The following is a 21,384-nucleotide window of genomic DNA, read 5'->3' on the forward strand; positions in this document are numbered from 1 at the left end:
CTCGATGGGTTGCCAATTGGCTTACTGACAGAACCCACACTGTAAAAGTAGCCGACTCCAAATCCAGCTCCAGACAACCTCAGGGTTCAGTCCTGGGACCGCTCTTGTTTGGCATCTACTTCTCTGAAGTACAGGCCAACACTAAGGGTCTCTGGCTAACAAAGTTTGCAGATGACTGCAAACTGGGAGCCATTATTGAATCCTCAAATGATGTGGATATTCTACAAAAGGGCCTTACAGAAACAGATGCTTGGTGCCAGAGCCATGGGCTCAAGCTCAATGCCAAGAAATGTATAGTTATCCCCTTTGGGAAAAAACATGTACCCATGAATTACCACATAGGTGGCAGTACACTAAACACCAAAAGTCTGATAAGTGACTTAGGGGACACAGGTGGACAGTGGTCTCACCTTTGATAACCACATCGCCACAACAGTCGGGAAATCCTTCTATGTGGCACACCTCATCACTAAGGGCTTTTCATCCAGAAAAAAGGAGGTCATTGTCCCACTGTACTCATCCCTCATTAGACCCATTATAGAATACAATGCCCCATTTGGTATGTACCTTTCAAGACATCTGCAACAACTGGAAAGGCCACAGAAATACCTCACTAAAAGAATCACAGGCCTAAAGCAGATGCCCTATGCTGACCATCTAAAAAAACTCCACCTATACTCTGTCGCATATCATCTACTCAGAGGCAATCTCTGCTTAACATACAAGGCCATGTAAAACCCAGAGCTGATGGACATGCTACATTTAAAAAAATCCCAATCCCTCAGAGACACATGCTCCAGGGATCTAAACCTTGTCATCACAATGAACAAAATATGCTGGAGGGATAGGTTCCTGACCCAGAGACTCCCCAGACTCTGGAATACACTGCCCATGCATGTTAAGCAGAGCGCCTCTTTGCCCTTCTTCAAAAGGAACCTTGATGATTGGATGGGAGATAGGAAATTCACCCCAGGGATAACGTCAGTCGCCCTGCTAAACAGGGGTCTAGGGAAGTAAATACTGTGGGAAGAAATAGCCAGGGAATTGTTATGGCTAGGCTTCTATAGGCCCTAGGACCGATAGCCTAGTACCAACCTATGAACCTATGAAACTATGATATATATGGATTTGTACTCTGTGTTTTTTAACAACATAGTTACACATACATCAATAGAAAAGAAAACAAACCAAAGTGATATTTTTCATTGTTTTAGGCAGTATTCATATACATTTTTCTTTTGTCTTATCATTAAATCTGATATTACATACATTTTTCTGTTCCTGCCATCTGTTAAATTGCACTTATCTTTTTTTTTGGTCCCTTGGACGTCATCATTACCAGCCTGGCACCCAGTGTCCCACATCCATGCTGGGTCTACCAGCTGCTCTACAACCCCCAGACTTACTCTAGGTTGCTGGGGCTGGTCATAGAGTCTAAGGGTGCTCTGGGAACTCAGTTTATCTGTGCTTCCATCTGGGGGGATTTTTTGCCCACTCCCATTCTCTGCAACCCATGCTCATTGATTAAATCTGAGGGGAACTTCCCTCTTTGGACCATGCCTCTCCTTAAAAAGCATACCGAGGAGTGCCTGCCCATCACTTCCCTGCCACTCCATCTGTGGCCACAACTTGAACCTGGGTTGGCTGGGCCGTATTCAGGCCTTTATCATTCTACTCCACAGGCATGGCTGTCTCACTTCTTCTTTTGAACATTATTCTGCATGTATAGTTCCACAAAATTCCATTTATTCTACGTAATTTACTAATTCCCTTTTTGAAAGATCCCACCTTCTGATCTTTTATTTCCTTTGCAATATTCAATACTTCAGTTACAGCTGGTTTAGATTTTAAATTCCACTTTCTAGTAATTGCTTTTTTCACAGTCAATAACATTAAGCTTAGTAAGGCCTTACCATCTCTAGACAGTTCCCATCGTGTATCCCAGCTGAAAAGAATCATTTCTTTAGTTACAACCATTTGTTTCCCCAACATTTCTGACAAAGTAACTCTTTAGCGAGTATTTAAAATCTAACAACCCATTGTACTTCCAAAAGCATGTTCCCAATCACCTCTCTCTTTTCCATCACACCTCCAGCATTTGCTGTCTACCTGAGGAAAACTTCTGTAAAGTCTGCTTGGTGTTTAAAAATACCTGCGCATTCACGTCCAAGGAAAAATCCTAAACCTCCTAGATTTTGATGTATACTTGGAAGCTATGCAGATGTCTTCCCATTTGTCCTTTGTAAATTGCCTCTCAAGTTTTTCTTCCTAATCTTTTCTTACCTCCTTTGATTGATTCTTATAGTTATTATTCAGTAGTTTATATGCCCTACTAATTATCCCTTTTTAACAGCAGCTTTTGTCAACACTCAACTAAAAACTCTACCTATTAAGTTCATGCCATAGTATACATGCTGTTTTAATTGTTGTACTATTAAAATTAGTTCATGTTGTTGCCATGCACATTAATCTTTATAAATAAACCATTAATAATAATAAAATTAAAAATAAAAATAACAGCAGTGTTTTTTTTAGCAGCTTATCTCTCCCATGCTTTTAGTTTCAGGATGGGAGCAATACTGACATGGTTATTTAGTCATGGCTGCCTTTATGTCTCTAGTTGCAGTTGCCATTTTAATTCATGTTGCTCCGGTATTACTGCCCCCCCCCCCCGCTTTTCTTTCTCCACTCTTTCTAATATGCTAAATTTAAAAGAGTGGTCACAGTGTTCACTTAGATGCCTAAACAGTGCATTGGTGGTTCTTTCTTTTTTAATTTCGTATAAATGCTCATAGATACAATTATGGAGGTTTAGCTCTGTTTTTCCCACATTGCTCCCATCCCGAAACTAAAAGCATGGGAGAGATAAATTGCTAAAAAAAATAACACTTTGCTGTTATTTTTATTTTTATTATTATTAATGTTTTATTTATAAAGATTACTGTGCATGACAACCACATGAACTAATTTTAATAGTACAACAATTAAAACAGCATGTATACTAGGGCATGAACTTAATGACAATATATACTTTTTTGGGGGATGTGTATAGTAGGGGAATGTGGCTTTAAAATTTCAAAAGGATCACATGACCAGTGAAGTTTATGTAAATGGATCTAGAACTGTTACAACTTGAATCTGATGAAGTTTTAAAGGGTTTAAAATGAAAGCGCTTATACACTTACTGGATTGTGCTGCATTTCTTGGATTAAACCTGTGTTTTACACTTTTACTAGATTGTATTGCACTTCTTGAGCAACAGTTGAAGTTTCTACAGTTTGGTTTTGGACTGTTTGGTTTCCAGCAGCAAGTATTTCTTAGTTTATGATTTTGGAACTTTTTTGTGCTTATAATATTATGTATGGTTATTGTCATTCTCCTTAACTGTCTGTATCCAAAAACCTTCTCTTTAATTATTTCCTAACCCCTCTTCATCATCATACCTTTCCACTGTGATTTATAGCCTTTTGCTTGTCTTATACACACACACACACACACACACTTATTTTATATATATATATATATATATATATATATATATATATATATATATATATATATACCTTAAATACAATGTTGTTGTTGTGTGTTTCGGCTTTTCTCGGTTAGGGGTCGCCACAGCGGAGCTCTGGTCCGCTAATAATTGGTAGTAGATTTTTATGTGCCGAGTTGCCAGCCCTGACGCACAACCTTCAACGAAAGTACGCCCATTCACGCATGTCTCCAGACAGAAGACACGCTCTAGCTGAGAATCGAACGGGACAACGTCTTACTGTCAGGCGACAGCGCTACCACAGCAATAATCCCTTCAAATTAGGTAATGTTAAACCAAATTGTTGCATGGGGAGAATCAGCTCATCCCACTTAACCCCCCCCATAATTTCCTTCAACTCTTTTTTAATTATTGTTCACAACCTCTCCTCTGGCTGACAAAAAGTAAATGTCTGACCTGTATATAAAACTAAAAGGGACTAAAAACCATATTCATAGTCAAGATCTTCCAGTTTTTGTATTAAATTTTGTTTGATCTATTCCTACGTATCTTTAACTGCCATAATAGAATCTTTTTAATCCACGCACCTAAATATTCCGTCTTATCATGTCCCCATTATATGGATATTGTTGAACCAATATGTGGGTATATAGTTTACCACTGTTTACGTTGTTTTATTTTCATTAATTTTATATTCCAAAAATACTTGAAACTGTCTCAGAACATTCCACAACATCTAAATGTCCTTTGCTGGGTTTTCAAGTACAAAATAATAAAGTCTGCAAATAAGGCTAATTTTTTTCTTGGTTACCATGCCACTTATATCCTTGAATTTAAGTCCCTTATTTTTTTTGTGAATGGCTCTAAAAATAAATCAAATAACAAAAGGGAAGAGGACATCCAGCTTTGCTCCTTTGTTCAAACACAGCTTTATGGAGTGGAACCTTCCCACTTTAATTCTTGCCTCAAATCCTTCTTACAACCTCCTAATTAATCCCAATATTGTATCATGTAGTGCAAATGATACTTTTGCCCTAGTCATAAAATTCCAGCTGACTATATCAGATGTTTTCTCTGCATCAAGATCTACCAATACCATTGTTTTCTTATATTATGTTTCCCTCTGGATCATCATTGTGTATTTATTTAATTATTGCATTTGATAACCTGGTAGATGGGCTGGTCCTTTTTCAGCTATGACCCAGCCACAAAGGGCATCAACTGTAGTAACAGAGTAAAACAAAACAGTGGAAGAAAATAAGATATTTAAGAACTTCTATGATGATAAACACATGCCAATTAAAGCAAGTTACAGAACATATACAGATATGTAGATATTTACAGTCTCACAATTTGGATACAAGATGACAATTGCAACACAGACTATACAAATACAACATGAAACCATTCTGGGCATGATAATTATAGTATGTAAATATAGGGAGCTGTTTTGTATCATATGATAGCAGATGGACAGAGGATAGTAAATTGTTATTTATACATTATACCATGATGTGAACAGAGATGCTTTAGGAGAGACTTTATTTTCTATGATAGATGCTACCCCTTGGCGTAGTTTTCTACCTGCTTAATGTGATATGTGCTTAGACTAACCCATTTTCTTTGCAACAAGTGTATGATGCTTCTTTGAACAAGATCTCTTTCAGTATATTTTTAAAACTCTTTAATGTACATTCTAGTTTCACATGGAACATGATTCCATACTGCTGGCTCCAATTTAAAGAAGGTTCTTTCACCAGTAGTAGTTTTGAATCTGGGCCTAACTAGGGATATGGTGTTATTGTTATCATCTCTTACTTTTTTGCCTGATTTGTAGTTTGGACGACAATATCGGGCAGTGTTTTTAAGAATTTTGAAAGTTAGAAAGGGGAAAAAGAAAGGTTGCATTTTCACTGACTGATAGTGATGTGCAGGATTGCAATTGCTGGGTTATTTGGTCAGTAAGAGAATGAATCTGCATATTTTGTCGATGGCTCTTTGTGAGTATTTGTACTGAGTGGAATGTGATCAAAAGAAGTCTCTATTCCAGTTTTCATTAATGAAAAAATTAGTTTTACTACATTTTTAAGAATAATACAACGCCAAAGCATACACAGGAGCGACAATGGCATACAGTTCCACAGTTCCACGAAAAAAGATTTAACTGCCAAATCCACGGATAAAATAAACTCCTCCAAAGATGTTTAAAAAGTTTATTGCATGCACAAGTAAGCGCTTTCACCCATCGGCTTCTTCAGACTTTAACACTCCATATAACAATGATAAGTTTAAATAATAGGTGAACACTCCTGATAGGTTCAAAAACCTCACATCAATTCAAATTCAAGTTCCTGTCGCTTTTAAAGCTAAACACACAAATATCATTAAAACATATATATAGAAGTATATGACAATACAAACCAACTCAATATTATGAATACATATATCTAAACATATCTATACAGATATCAATTAAAAATACACTAGAAATATATATAAAAACATATATATAAAAAACATATATAAATAATGTGTATAATTAATGAAAACCTATTGCAATTTAGGTTTAAGCAGTCTCTTCTTGCGTAAAATGGGCTGTAGTTGAACTCTGTCATTTAATCTAGGGGACCTATCTGCTCTACAACGAATAATCCATCTCAAGATGATGAAACGGGTGAAAGCGCTTACTTGTGCATGCAATAAACTTTTTAAACTTTTTTTTCATGAAACTGTATGCCATTGTCACTCCTGTGTATGCTTTGGCGTTGTATTTTTCTTATTTATACTGTTTTGAGCACAGGAGCGTTTATCCCTTTGCTGGTTCTATTTCTGCTATTTGATTATTTGTTTACTACATTTTTGACTAAGGTTTGCAAGTTGTTGGAGTTGGCAGACTAGAGATTTTGCAGCAGAGTTTGAGTCAGTTAAGGGTTTTGGCAATTTTGTTGTCAGTGTATTTGCTGAAGGAAAGTGAGTTGTCTCTGGTAAATTCTAGGGACAGTTGTTCCAAGACTAGAGGGACAACAGTGCTATCTAGGTCAACTATGCACAAATGGGGATTTTGTGAAGTTTATTTGATGTTCCAAAGATCATAGTACTGGCTTTTACACTGTTAATAAGTAGCCTATTTTCTTTGGTCCAAGGGAATAATGTTTTGAAAGTGGTTTGAAGTTTGTGTTCAAGGGTGTGTAGGGTATATCTGGATTCTAGGGTGAGGATGTCAGTAACATACATGATCAGGTTAACATGGTTAAAGCCTCTGATAATGTTGCTAATAAAGACTGAGAGAGAAGTGAAGTAAACTAAGAACAGAACCTTAGGGAACCCCTTGTATTAAGGATACCTTGAGTAGAAAGGAGGGAGTAAGAATATACTTGGAACGATCTATTCTATAAGTAGATTCTTACCCACCCTATTGTTGGGGCCCCCCAAAATTAAATTTACTACATTTGAAAGGTAGGACATTGTGGTTCACAGTTTAAAATTTCCTAGTAATGTCTATGAAGAGGCCTTGTGCTAGTTTAGTTTAATTTATTTTATTGTAATAGATAGTACCTGCAGCACTGTATGGTGCAGTGGAGGTGCTAAAGGTTTTTCTGAAGCCATGTTGGACATCATGTAGAAGGCCATACTTATTTGTATGATCAAATATTTTTAAATATTTTTGCTAGTGGGCAGAGATTGTTCTACTAATATTGTCATATGTTTGCTTTCCTTGCACAAAACCACATTGATCTGTATGTATCAAATTTGGCAAAACCTTTCCCATTTGTCCTTGAAATAAAACATTAAACTGAGGTCCCAGCTTTTTCTGTTGGTGATATCACAGGTGGATGTAAAAGATCCCACAGCACCCATCAAAAAGAGTTGGGCAAGTTCCCGATGCCTTAGCCAAATTTATTCTACTAGTATACATAGACATAAGAAGGGAGAGATATGAGAGACACAGAAAGACAAACAAAGGGTAGAAAAATGGCTTGGAATAGAGTGAGGTACAGGCAGCCAGCCATGTGCCAGCTAGCATAGGTGGATTTTACTAAGACTCAATAGTTGGCTACAGAAGCTGTGCCATTTTAAATGCCAAAATGTGTGTTACAGAAAAGTAAGCAGCAGACTTAATCCCATTTTCCAGTGCAGAAGCAACACAGAGGTAGGGCATCGTCTTCAAGAGATACACAGAGGTGTTCTGTTCGCTGGTAAAAGGAATATGTATAGTTTTACACACAAGTAACTAACCTCCTTTGGAATACTGCTGGTATTTGAATTGTTGTGTGGATACAATTACTAAGCAGATGTGCATATGCTACAACAAGCAGTTGTGGCTGTGCTTGGCTACACTCATGCCCTTGTTCACATACACACTAGCAGGGGTGACATCTCACTGACACAAGACAGTCCCCCACTCTCACATCCAGGCAGCTATAGCCTTTGTAACAGCAGCACTTGTAACAGACTGCAAGATTGCTCCTGTTCTTATAAACACTTAACAGGGAATGGCAGCCCAAGGAAATTGGCTAGGCTTAAAATGGCCCACAAGGACAGCTAGCCTGGTACTTATTGTAAAGAAGTTAGACACTGCCATTTCTGCTAGCATGTCTGGCTGAGTTTCTGTACATAATTTCAGATTAGCTTGTGTATTATATGCCAGCATGACTAGCTATGATAGTGTAAATAAGTTCTTACATGTTGACTTGTAATCTGTTTGTACATAATTTTAAAGGCTTGAACAGTGTCCTTTTACATTTCTAGCTGTGCATGTTTGTGAAGAAAGATTCTAAAGGCAAACTATATCAGATTCAGCTGATCTGCAGATGATGTCATTAGAATGTTGACAGTTGCTATGTGTTACTGTCAGGAACTGAAAGACAGGAAGGAACTTTAGAAAACAGCTGTTGATTCATTTTCAAATGTGAAATGAAAATGAGAACTGGAACAGTTTTGACAGTTAGGCTAGTCTATAAAAGTGCCTGCTGAAGTCAGTTTTCAGTTACACTGTCAATTGCCAATTAACAGTCAGTTGTGAATTGTTCACAGATGTACTGTGCAGTGGATATCCAAAATGACTCACCAAGAACTGTAAACCTGCCTTTGCTGTATTGTAATAATTTAGTTTAGAGCAGGGACAGTATTCTTTAGTCAGATAGGAAATTATAACTAATCAGTTAGATCAGTTAGAGTTTTTTTGAATGTTAGATTTCTGTCCTACAGTATTGATTTTATTTTCCTTGTGATTGAGTTCTGTTTGTTTATTGAAATTACTGTTTTATATTTTTAATCATTTCGCTCATTATTAAATATTTTTATTATCTTACATTGTGGCTGGTCAATCAATGTTTTCTTTAGTGAATTAAGAGTGCTTATACCTACCTTGATAATTTCCTGGGTCACTCTGAAAACCTGGCTGCTTAGTTCATTTGCTGTCATTTGTTTTTCATATCTAATTTTCATAGTTGGGCACTCTGATTGGTGGCAGCATTATCAAGTTATTCTGGGAAAGGGACACAGCTGGAAATCTGTGTCAGGCTTTCCCAGAAGTGTTTGGATGTGTGAGATTTAATTTAGTGTGAGTGTATCAGCGGTCCTAAACTGGGACACATTGCTCTGAACTGTGTAATAAGAAGTTATATTTAGGGGTGGACAGAAGTATACTGTCCAGTCCCAGGTTATAGAGTTTGTTCCTGTTGTGCTCTTGGGGGAAAATTGTGAAATTTTACTCCTGATTAAGTGACAGTCTCACTTTGGAGTCAGTAGTGATAATTGAAGCTCCTTAGTTACTAACTCAGGATAGTAGGGGATGTCACATTATCTGGTGACAGTTCAATGGGATATTATCGGGACATCACATTTATTGGTGCCAGTAGTGTGGGATTTTTAATTGGACTTCAGTAGCCTGTGGGTAGTTGTCATTAAGATGTGCACTCTCGACCATCACAAAGTAAACATACAGAATCTCAGTTCACCACAGTTTTATTTATTTTAGTTAGTCAGTGACAGCAGGAAAATATGTTAGCAGAAGACTATAGTAAGCTGACAAAGAACCAGTTGGCCAAGGAGTGTGAAGCCAGAGGACTGGTGTGTGCCAGCCTGACTAAGGAAGCAAAGATCTCAGCCTTAGTTCCAGCTTCAGTTCAAACCAGCCATTCGAAGGATATCCAGTTTGGTATTGGGGATGTGCAGCCTGCTGAGACAGGACAGGCCACCTTTTCTTTGAAAGACCTAAGTTGCCATCTCAGTCTCCAGTCATCTGGAGATCAAACATTTAGAAACCGAGGAAAATGAGAGACAGTGCCAGTATGAAGTGGAGCTTCTTACCTTTCGAGAGGGTCATGGAGGTTATGTGGAAGGGAATAACTGAACCCCAGAAGCTGTAAAGGTCAGTAAACGTTTTTCTCAGTACAGCGATGGGGATGACTTTGATAGTTTTATTCATATATTTGAGAGGGTATGTAGACATTATGATGTTGACTGTGAACTCTGAGTTCAGTGCCTCACTCTCTTACTCCATAGTAAAGCTATTCAGGCCATGTCAACATTGTCTGATGTAGATTGTTTGCATTATGTTAAAGTTAAGAACTGTCTTCTAGATTGTTTTAAACTAATACCTGAGACTTATAGAAAAAAAAATTGTGAGCACAGATGCAAGGCAGATGATAGTGTACATGATTACATTGCTGATTTAAGTACTTACTTTCTGAGATGGGTGAGTGGGTGTCAGGTCACCACTTTTGAGGGACTGGCAGACCTTTTGGTGAGGGAACAAGCCCTCAGTACTTTGCCTGATGACATGAGAATCTGGTTAGCAGTCATAGAGTGTAACTCTGTGGAGGAGTTAGAGAGAAAAGGGCATCTCTACTTAGCAAGCAGAGCACCAATGCATAAGAAAGGGATACACAGTGTTGCACATGGACATAAGGGAACCCATGGGGGGCAGTCTAAACCACTTCAACAGAGTACACCAACAACAGGAGAAACTACTAGTTAACACTGTTAGGGATTAGATGTTTAAGTGTAACCAGAGGGTCACATAGCAGTCAACTGTCCATTGAGGCAGGGTGAGAAACAAAAGGTGATGGAGCCTGCAAGTGGTGATGGCAAACTACCAGTGGTAAGTTGTTTGGAAACAACAGGGATGCCAATATATCACCAAAATTGATATCCTTAGTAGATGGTAAACAGGTTACTGCTAAGAGCGATACAGTTTCTAATATAACCATTGTGAGGCCTGCAGTGCTTAGAAAAGAGAAGTACTTGCTTGGGCAGTCCACTCCAGTCAGAGCTTTGGGAGGGACCCCATTCCAAATACCTGTGGTTAGGGTTCATCTTGACTGGGAGGGTGGAAGAGGAAGCAAGCAGGTAGGTGTGTTTGAGGATATTCCAGCAGATGTCCTGATAGGGAATGACTTTGATGATACAATGCCTTATGTGCATGAAGTGACATGTAGTCAAGCTTAGAGAAAGGCATGTATGTCCAGTAGCCTGGAAGAGACCCAGACAGATTCCATACATGAAGCTGGGACTAGTCTGGTGGCTGTTTCAGAGAAGGAGCTATCAAGTAGTAGTAAGTCTGAAAGTGAACTACAGCTGGTGGTAGGTACTGATGTTCCCTTGGACACAGTGACTGCAAGGACAGAGGGGAGTGATAGTACCCAGATTGACAGTGAGGTACAGCTGTTGGAAATTACTGTGCTTCCTGTGGAGAGGGAGCTTAAGAGGTGACAAATGTAGAGTTAAGACAGGCTCAACTTTTGGACCCTACAGTACAAAGCTTGAGGGAGATGGCTAAGGAAGCACCTGAGGCTCAAGGAAGAAAGGAACTTGTATAAGGGAATAAAGGTTTGTCATGTAAAGAGTGTACTCCTGAAGGAGGGCTGGAAGGTGAGGTAGGATAGCAGTTGGTAGAGCCTAGAGGCTACCATCACCCACTTCTAGCTGTGATCCCTAATATTCCTTGTGCAGGTGATATTAAGGCAGAGAAGGAGGGTTTGCTGTATAGAAAGCAGACTCCTAAAGGAGGGCTGGAAGATGAAGTTGTATGGCAGTTAGTAGTGCCTAGAGCCTGCTATCTGCTACTTCTAGCTTTAGTCCCTAATATTCCTTGTGCAGGTGATATTTATATAGAAAAAGTGGCAATTGCTTTGCTAGAAATTTGAAGCAGAGTAGATTTTCCAAGGGAGTCACTGACTGACCAAGGTGCCAACTTCATGTCAGGCCTACTGACTTGTTTGTAGAAGTATTCTGGGGTGAAACATGTAATGAACACCCCCTACCATCCCCAGACTAATGGTGTTGTGGAGAGGTTAAACTCTACATAGGTTCATAGGTGTGTTCTAGCCTAATGGCCCTCGAGCCTTTGCAAGCCTAACCCATAGGATTACCCTGGCATTGTGCCACCTGACCTTAGTTCCCAGTGCCTCTGTCGAGTAGAGCCACTGGAGTGATCCCCAGGGTGAATTTTCTATTTCCCATCCACTCATCAAGATTTCTCTTGAAGAGGGCCAGTGAGGTGCTCTGTTTGACATGTATGGGAAGTCTATTCCATAGCATGGGCATTCTCTGGGTTATGAACCTGTCCCTCCAGCATGTTCTGTTGATTGTGGTAATGAGGTTGAGGTCTCTGGAGTGTGTGGTGTGGAGGGATTGGGATTTCATTAGATGTAGCATTTCTAACAGAGCTGGGTCAGACATGGCTTTGTAAGTCAAGCAGAGATTGCCTCTAAGTAGGTGATATGAGACAGAGAATAGTTGGAGATTTTTGGGTCTGTCCATACAGGGCAAGTGTTTAATGCCTAGAATCCTCTTTGTGAGGTACTTTTGCAGCCTCTCCAGTTGTTGCAGGTGTCTAGTGAGGTACATGCCAAATGGGGCATTGTACTCAATGATTGGCCTAATGAGGGAAGAGTAGAAGGAGACAATGACCTCTTTCTTTCTGGATGCAAAATCCTTAGTAATGAGATATGCCACATAGAAGGACTTTCTGACCACAGTGGCAATGTTGTGGTCAAAAGAGAGGTTGCTGTCAACCTGTGTTCCCAGATCTCTTATAACGTCTTCTGTGTTCAGCAGACTACCATCAATGTGGTAATTCATGGGGATTGGGTTTTTCCCAAAGGGGATGATGACACATTTTTTGGCATTGAGCTTAAGGCCATGGTTCTGACACCAGTCGTTGGTCTCAGTGAGGCCTCTCTGTAGGATGTCAACTTCACTTGGGGAGTTAATAATAGCTCCCAACTTGCAATCATCTGTGAACTTCATCAGCCAGAATCCCTTCTTGTTGGCCTGGACTTCAAAGAAGTAGATACCAAACAGGAGAGGACCCAGGACTGAACTCTGTGGTACTCCACTCATGACTGCTTGGCAGTCTGACTTGAAATCAGCTGCTTTCACACTGTGGGTTCTATCTGTGAACCAGTTTGCAACCCACCTAGTGATATAGGAGTTGATGCCTAGCTTAGTGACGTTTTCTATGATTCCTGAGTGGGGAATGGTATCAAAGGCCATGCCAAATCAAGGTAGGCTGTAAGAACTACCTTGCCTTCATCCACAGCTCTGGTGACTGATTCAAAGAAGTCGACCAAGTTGAGCAGGGATGATCTACCCTTCACAAAACCAAACTGTGTGGGATCCAGAGTTTGGAGATTCCCTGTATCCTTGTTTGTAATGTCCATGAGGATGCGTTCCATAGCTTTGCATATCAGTCTCGTCAGGCTAATGGGGAGATAGTTCCCAGGGTTTGTAGTCACTCCTCCTTTGTGGAGAGGGATGACTGTAGCAGTGCGCCATTCGGTAGGGACAAAGCCTGAGGTGAGGCTGTGATTGAACATGGCACACAGGTGTGGTGCCAGTTCACTCTGTAGTTCATGTAGAACACAGCCAGGGATATTATCAGGTCCCATAGAAGCTGTATTCTTGGCCTTGGACAGTGCTGTTTTAACCTGTGCAGCAGTAATACTGGGTGCCTGGCAATCTACTGGCATTGTGATTGGTCCTTTGGGGGGGTAAAGTTGGCACTGAATCTGTCGGCCAGTATATTGCAATATCTGTTGGCTTGGTTTAGGAGGTACCATTGTGCAGTAGCTCAGAGCAAATCTGGGTATTGCCGTGAAGATTCTTTACATAACTATAGAAGGCCTTGTGTTTGTCTTTACTATCTGTTGCAATTCTATTTTCATAGCTAGCTTTAGAGGATTTGATGAGGGATCTCAACTTTTTGTTGAAGTGGATAAGGGAGATTTTCCAGTCTTGGGACTTCAGCTTATTCCACATCAGTTTTTTCTTTCTGTTGTAGAGTTTGTTTATGGCAGGGGACCACCAGATTGGCTTCCTTTTTTTGGAGGAGAGCATCTTGGTTCTGTTGGGTATGGTGAGATCCATGCATTTGTGTACGTGTTCGTACAGTGCACTGGTGTATGATTCAGTGGTCATGCAATATTCTCCATTTGCATGGGTGCCATGAACTTAGCCACTTCTGTTTTTAGGAGCCCAAAGTTAGCTTTGGAGAAGTTTTTCATGGTGGTTACCTTTGCAGGGAGGGGGGTGGATTTCCAAGGTGATTAGTTTGTGGTCGGATCTAATGAGGGAGGAGTTAACTATTAGTGTAGTGCAACAGTCACCCATGTTAGTAATGACCAGGTCAAGGATGTTGCTACCTCTAGTTGGGGTAAGAATGAGCTGGTCCAGGGCATTGGAATTAATGAATTCCAGAAAACGTTGGACAGGTGTATTGGTACATGAGTAGTTTTCCCAGTTAATGGAGGGGTAGTTGAAGTCGCCCAGTATGAGAGTGTTAGGTTGGACCCTAATATTCTCCAGGGTGCATAGGAACATGGAGTGTGAGTCTTGGGACATGGTTGGGGACCTGTTGCAGGCTACAACCTGAATCACTGTCTTACCCAATGTTAGCTGCACCTGAAGTATCTCTGATGCGTTATGTTGGGCTACCAGTTTGGAGGTGTGTGTATCTTTTATGAATATGGAAACATCACTGTCTTTGGAGCTTTGGTCCAAGTTCTGGGGCTGAAAGGTGTGGAATGAGTTATAGCCTGGTAGTGCAGGGGTGCTTTCTGCTGCCTTGAACCAGGTCTCTGTTACAGCACAAATGTCAATGCTCTCCATTTTAAGGAGTGCTTCGAGCGAGTGCACGTTGAGATTTAGACTTCTAGCATTGAGCAGCATAACCCTCAGATTTCATTTATAGCTGTTACAGTGGTAATTTGGTCTTTGGAACACCACCTAAAAGAGGCACTATAGGGGTGGCAAGAGCCTTGGCCAGTATCTGGAAGCCCATGCCATCTGTGGCAAAGCATCGAGGTCTGCCAATCATGTCATCCCAGGCAGACCGATACTGGATCTTCTTAGAATGACACCAGAAACTTAACCAATTGTTGAAATCAATCATTTTCTGCTTGTACTGTGGTATCATTCTGGGTGATGGTAGAATACTGCTCAGGGCTAGGGTCATACCCGCCTAGGCTACATAATCTGAGAGCTCCTCCATGTCTCTTTTCATGTAGTACAGGGAGGTACTTCTCAGGTCATTCACACCCACATGTATAATGACAGAGTCATATTTATACCTGTTGTTGAGGGATCTGAGTGCGTAATTTATGTGGCAGATCCTGGCACCTGACAGGCAGCTGATGGTTACTTTCTCCTTATTCATCCTAGTGAGTGGGACATCAGTGTGCCTCACTATCGAGTCACCTATGACTAGTGTGTTGGGCATCCTGTTTTGCCTTAGGGGCTTTGGTTGAGTGGCACACTGTTTAGGAGAGTTATGTTGTCTTGTGATTAGTGTTGTGCTGTGGTGGTCGAGTGTGTTTCTGCCTTGGAGGTCTCTGCTGTTTGGGTAGATTTTATTGAGAGCCTCCGCGAAGGTGGGTGTGTGGTTTGTGTTTTTATATGAAAGCAGTGCTGGTGTGTGTTCTGGTGGTGTGGAGCAAGTGTTGGCCATCTCTTCTTAACCATCTATTCCGGTCTTGGCTGGAGAGTGCGTGGCTTCCAGTTTGGATATATAAGTGCATCTGTCGCAAGTCTGAGTGTTGGGAGGTAAGAGGAGGGGGTTGTCGGTGTACATGAGGCAGTTGCTACATTTGCCTCAGTATGACCAAGTTCACCTGGTTAATAGGAGAAATAGGAGAAAGCACAGGGAAGTGACCTTTAGACATGCATGGAGCGGCAGGCATTAATAGTAAGTACTAGAGCTGTTTCCTTGTAGAGCGTTTAGTGCTGGTAGCACTTTTGTGTGCTACAGTAATTGCTACAAGAAGTCTGGAAAAGTGCTAGACTAATAAGCTAGTAAAAGTGCAGGAGAGGAGAAAACTAGCAGATCTAAGGGAGAAATTGAAGAGCAGACTTTGGTGCTGCTCAGAAGCTTACAAACATTTCTGGATACAGCAAATTTGTATCTGGACTAGACTAGTTGCAGGAAAGGCAGGAAATAAGTGCAAACCCGGGCTTTTAAACCAGAAAGTTGAAAGAGATGGAAAAACTGCCCAGACGGCCAATAAACTACAATGTCTGGGTCAGAAACCACTCCTCTTGTGGTAGATAGGCTACCTAGTGCTTACCACTCCCACTGACAAGCTAGAAAGCTTCCCTCCAACACAGAAAGGCTTTGGGGGCTCAGAAGCTTACAAACAGTCCTGGATACAGCAAATCTGTATCTGGACTAGACTAGTTGCAGGAAAGGTGGGAAACAAGTGCAAACGTGGGCTTTTAAATCAGAAAGTTGAAAGAGATGGAAAAGCTGCCCAAATGGCCAAAAAACTACAATTTCTAGGCCAGAAACCAGTCCTGTGGTGGATAGGCTACCAAGTGCTTACCACTCCCACTGATAAGCTAGAAGGCTTCTCTCCACCACAGAAAGACTTGGGGGGGGGGCTCAGAAGCTTACATACAGTCCTGGATACAGCAAATCTGTATCTGGACTAGACCAGTTACAGGAAAGGTGGGAAACAAATGCAAATGCAGGCTTTTAAATCAGAAAGTTGAAAGAGATGGAAAAGCTGCCCAAATGACCAATAAACTACAATTTCTGGGCCAGAAACCACTCCTGTGGTAGATAGGCTACCAAGTGCTTACCACTCCCACTGATAAGCTAGAAGGCTTCCCTCCAACACAGAAAGACTTGAGGGGCTCAGAAGCTTACAAACATTCCTAGATACAGCAAATCTGTAACTGGACTAGACTAGTTACAGAAAGGCAGGAAACAAGCTTAGAATTTATTTATTTTTTTTACAGAAAAGCAGCTAAAACAGCACTAAAAAACAATTCAAGTGCAGTACAAGCTAGCACACTTGAGCGTGTAGCAATATTAAAGCAAATACAGTTTAAATAAATGCAATTTATTCAAACTGTTTTCTGAACTGAATTCAACTATGCTACAGGCATTTGCATACCGATTTAAAAGGGCAAAACTAACCATCATGGGCATTAGCAGGATGCTGTGTGAACACATTGGTTATTAACCTTTGTGTATTACGTACTACCTGACAGTATCCCTTCCTGTTGCTGTAATGCTGTCTGTTGATATGAGTTGGGGCCTTAATTATCACATGGGAATTTGAGAGAAATCAAAGAGGTCATGCAAGATGGCGGCTGTCTCTCCTGGTGTGTTTTGGTAAAACATAAGTGGTCATTTAAATGTCAAATAAATAAATAAATAAATAAATAAATTTACATGTTGAAGCAGTGTATTAAGGAATATCCTGGCTGTTCTATAGGCAGAATCCTAGAAATATTCAGTAAGTCCCTAGTTTGTTTCTGAACAGTTACTGTAGTCAATATTATCAGTGCTACACATACCTTGTATCTGTGGATATGAGACGTCCATGCATTACTCTTGTTCCAGTTTGTAGGCCATACATGTCTGCCAGTGCTCATATAATATCTCTGTCTACCCGCAGCCATTCCTGAACCAGTACCTCTGTTGGCTGGTGTAAGGTAACCCTTATACCATCCGTTGCATGTTCAGCTACATCATACACTGCAGGGAACAGCTGCATGCTGTAAGCATGTCCTAGATCAGGAAAGAAGCTGCTGCTGCCTGAGTTTTGTTAGGAGAATTACAATCTTTTTTTTTTTTGGCAGTTATTTGCCTTTAAACTCAGATGCAGTACCTACAACATTTCATTCCTAACAACTGTGAATTATGACTTAATTTCTCCTGTCATCATTTGCACATCATTAGGCACTCATTAGAAGATGTATTTTCATTTTCATGTTATTGTATCATGCACTTTTGTTTGGATCTTTTGACAAGTTATCTCTTAGCAAAACCTAGTTCTGTGAATCACTACGTAGATAACTGCTATCATTTTTTGGCAGTAGACTAATTGTGTATTTTCGCTGAGGTGACAGATCTTACCAAAAGAAAAGTTTTATGCAGCTTTACAGCTGCTGAAACTGTATAGAAAGGTGTAACGCATATGGTGTGCTTGGACCTTAATTCATCTGCAGAAGTGCTTGTGTGTAATAGTGTATATGGACCTTAAAACCACCAGTAAGCTTCAGAACACAGTAAAAGTGTCTAGTCTGTTTGGGAGAAATATATTTGTCAGTGGAACAGAGGCAAACATAAAACATATGTAGGAAGACCTTATTACTTAAGTTCTGTGAGGCAAAAATTCAATATTATGGATTACTGTGTACAGTATAATGCTTAGTTTGAAAACCATCTACAAAGAAGGTCAGGTACTGACTGTTTAGAAAAGCACACATGCACACACATGCGTGCACGCAAACATGCACACACATCACACACATACACACACACACACACGCACACACACACACACACACACAGTGAGTACTGTTTGATGGCAGATACTCCCATTTACATGAGTGCTGTTGCTGTGTTACCTAACATCATATCAATACTAATCTTACCTTGTGTTGTTATTCATCATACCATGTTCTGCTTACTAGCATATTTTTTATTTTGTATCATATTCTCTAAGCTCTGCTGTAGAGCACTGTCTGTAATAACATGCTTTATCTCTAAAGGTATTTTATTGCAATTACTCTTTATATATTTTTGCTGTTCCATTAAACTCTTCCCTTCCACTGCTATACATCCTGAAAAATCGACATACTAGATAATGACTTCACAGATTAGTCGTTATATAACAATTTACTGATAAATGCTAGATGTTTCTTATGCTCAGAATTAGCTCAGATAAGTGCAGTTGCAGCTCTGGCATATGCTTATTGGTAGTATTGCACAGATTAGTCACAAGCAAATACTTCCCATCTTAAGTAATAGACCTCAGGCATGTGTGAAGTATCTTGCTTTCTGATTTTTGATTTATTATGTGACATATAAGGAGGCATTAGTAATTCTGGTAATTCATCTTTTTTTTTCTTAATGAAATTGCAGCTTGCCTTGTTCCGCATATTGCATATGCTGAAGTCTATAACAAGACATATAAACCAGGAGATAAATTAATTGTGAAGTGCCACGATGGCTTCCAGATCCGCTACCCTGATTTGGACAGTACAGCTTCAGTTTGTCAGGATGATGGACTGTGGGATATCCTGCCAATTTGTCAAGGTATGCTGCATCCTGAAGTAAAATGATACCTTGTAAGTTCCCTTGCTTTCATTCTGGAACCACATGTAGCTTCACTCAACAGTTATTAATGGATCATATAGTTCTGTAACCTTGCTGTGCCTTTATATACCATCAGTGTAATGAATGACTAAAACATCCACTGTTGTGATAGGTCTGCAGAGTTCTTAATCAGAGGCAGTGCTCTTGAATTTAAGCACTGATAGATGCGGCTGGAATTTCAAGTATAGGTACAGCAGTAGAGTGAGATTAAAGCAACATTTAGAGCAATATTCATTGCTACACAAGACAAGCTAAGTATTGTAGAAATCTTAGTAGTTATGGGAAAACAGTATTCAGTATGTTGTATCATGTACTGCATTTGTATAGCTTCAGCAGGTCACCTGCAGTGACTTTAGATCCTTGTGTGTCAGCATGCAGCATATCTGTCTACATCAGAAGTAAACAGAACCTAATGAAACACTACAGCCATTCCAGTACAACTGGCTGCATGGCATGATTTTTGTTTTATTTTTATAAAGCTGTTCCTGGAGCTACATTTTTCCTATGTAGGTATTACCTTCATCAGTTGACATGTACACAACAGTCATTAAAATGTTGCTTTTGAGGCAAATTATAATTGAGCTTGTATTAGCTTACAGGAACACTTAGGCACAGAAGGATGCATTTGGCTGCTGATCTTGCTTTCCCAATCCCAACTAAGCTTAACGTTTGCTACAGATATATAAAACAGGACTAATCTCAGCACCTAACGTTTTTCCTCATGTCTAATAAATTGCTGCCCTGTGTTTTCAATCAGCTTATTTCTACTCCAGTTAATCATTTTGACACGGTCGATATCTTTTAATTTTCCTACCAGTCTTTTGTTAAGAATAGTATCAGTGGCTTTGCTGAAATCCAGATATGCTCCATCTACCGGGATTTTCTTTTCCACCTCATTGGTGATCTAAATATAAATGCAGACCTTTCAGGGCTGGAAATACCTCACATCTACTCGAGAGCATGTTGTCAGCCATCAGGGAAATATATTTGGGATCTTCAAAAGCCTGCCTTGCAGAATATTTCTATAACCTTCCTTGGAGTGAACTGGTATTCATAGGCTTGCTGCTTTTATGCTAAGGAACTGTCATTGGCGAACTTCATTCTTATGATACCTTACTAATGAGAAAGTAGCAATTATAAAAAAACAAGATGCAAGCAGCAGGATGTCTCTGTCTTGTGCAAGGTAAACAACACTCCAAACTTCACAGAAAAAAAAACAGCACAGGAAACACAGTAGGTTGCAAGGAATTTCAACTTCAATTTAATCCAAAATGAAGTAACTAGTTTTGCTAGCCAACTGCCAGCACCTTCAGTAAATTTATTTAAAGATCCCTGCATTCACATTTAAATGGAAAAAATAGCAGTCATATTATGAAACTTGCTGTTGTGTAATCCCCAAAACACCAAGTGAAAAAAATGTGCAAAACAACAGAAAATATAAATGTATCTAGAAATATTTGTGTAACCCACACATCTATAAACATCAAACGGAGTATAATATAACAGCTGATAAACGTTAGCATGTAAAGAACAATATAGTATAGTTGCCTCAAACTAATAAGCAAGCAGTGATGAAGGCTAAAAGAAAGAAAAAAAGTTTTTAAAAAGCTTAGATGATATATTACTGACCTCTAGTGATTAGTTGTATAAAAACACTTGCTTGAATATACTATAGCATATACAAGGTTCAGAATAAATCCATTACTTCTAGAGAAGAAAAATCATTGGCAACATACTTTATAGATAAGTACTAGGCTATTTGTCCTTGTGAGCCATTTTAAGTCTAGCCGATTTTCTTTTTAAAGATATGAATCAAGCCCTGTACATTGTGTTTGTGAGGTAAACACCTTAACCATTATGCCAACTCCCATCCCCATTTACATATCAATTATTGATGTTAGCCAGGATACAACAATTAATGCATGCCAGTAAATAAAGAACATTATAGTTTAATCAAACTCTGCATGCACTGATAAGAAAATAAATATTTTTAGGACTAAGTAGTCTTAATGGTTAGTTATATAATCACACCTTCAAATATACTACTGCATCCAAATGGTTGAAAATAGCCATTTGAGTTGTTGTGTCTTTTGGCTTTTCCTGGTTAGGGGTCGCCACAGCAGAACTCTGGTCCGCTAATGATTGGCAGTAGATTTTTTTACGTGCCAAGTTGCCGGCCCTGATGTACAACCTTCAGCGAAGGTACGCCCATTCACGCATGTCTCCACACAGAAGACGCTCTAGCTGAGAATCGAACAGGACAACATCTTACTGTGAG

The 21,384-nt window shown here is 39.8% G+C and overlaps 1 protein-coding gene across 1 annotated transcript in view; it reads left to right on the forward strand.

The window, feature by feature from the left end:
* SUSD4 (sushi domain containing 4) overlaps window positions 1-21,384 on the forward strand; it is a 693,417-nt gene that overhangs the window by 61,953 nt on the left and 610,080 nt on the right. Inside the window, exon 3 of the mRNA XM_044060186.1 lies at window positions 18,873-19,046. Within this exon, the coding sequence (XP_043916121.1) occupies window positions 18,873-19,046 (174 nt within the window). The remainder of the gene's footprint in view (window positions 1-18,872; window positions 19,047-21,384) is intronic.

Source organism: Protopterus annectens, chromosome 1.part2, assembly GCF_019279795.1.
Source record: "Protopterus annectens isolate FY-2018-M chromosome 1.part2, PAN1.0, whole genome shotgun sequence".
Lineage (NCBI taxonomy): Eukaryota > Metazoa > Chordata > Ceratodontiformes > Protopteridae > Protopterus > Protopterus annectens.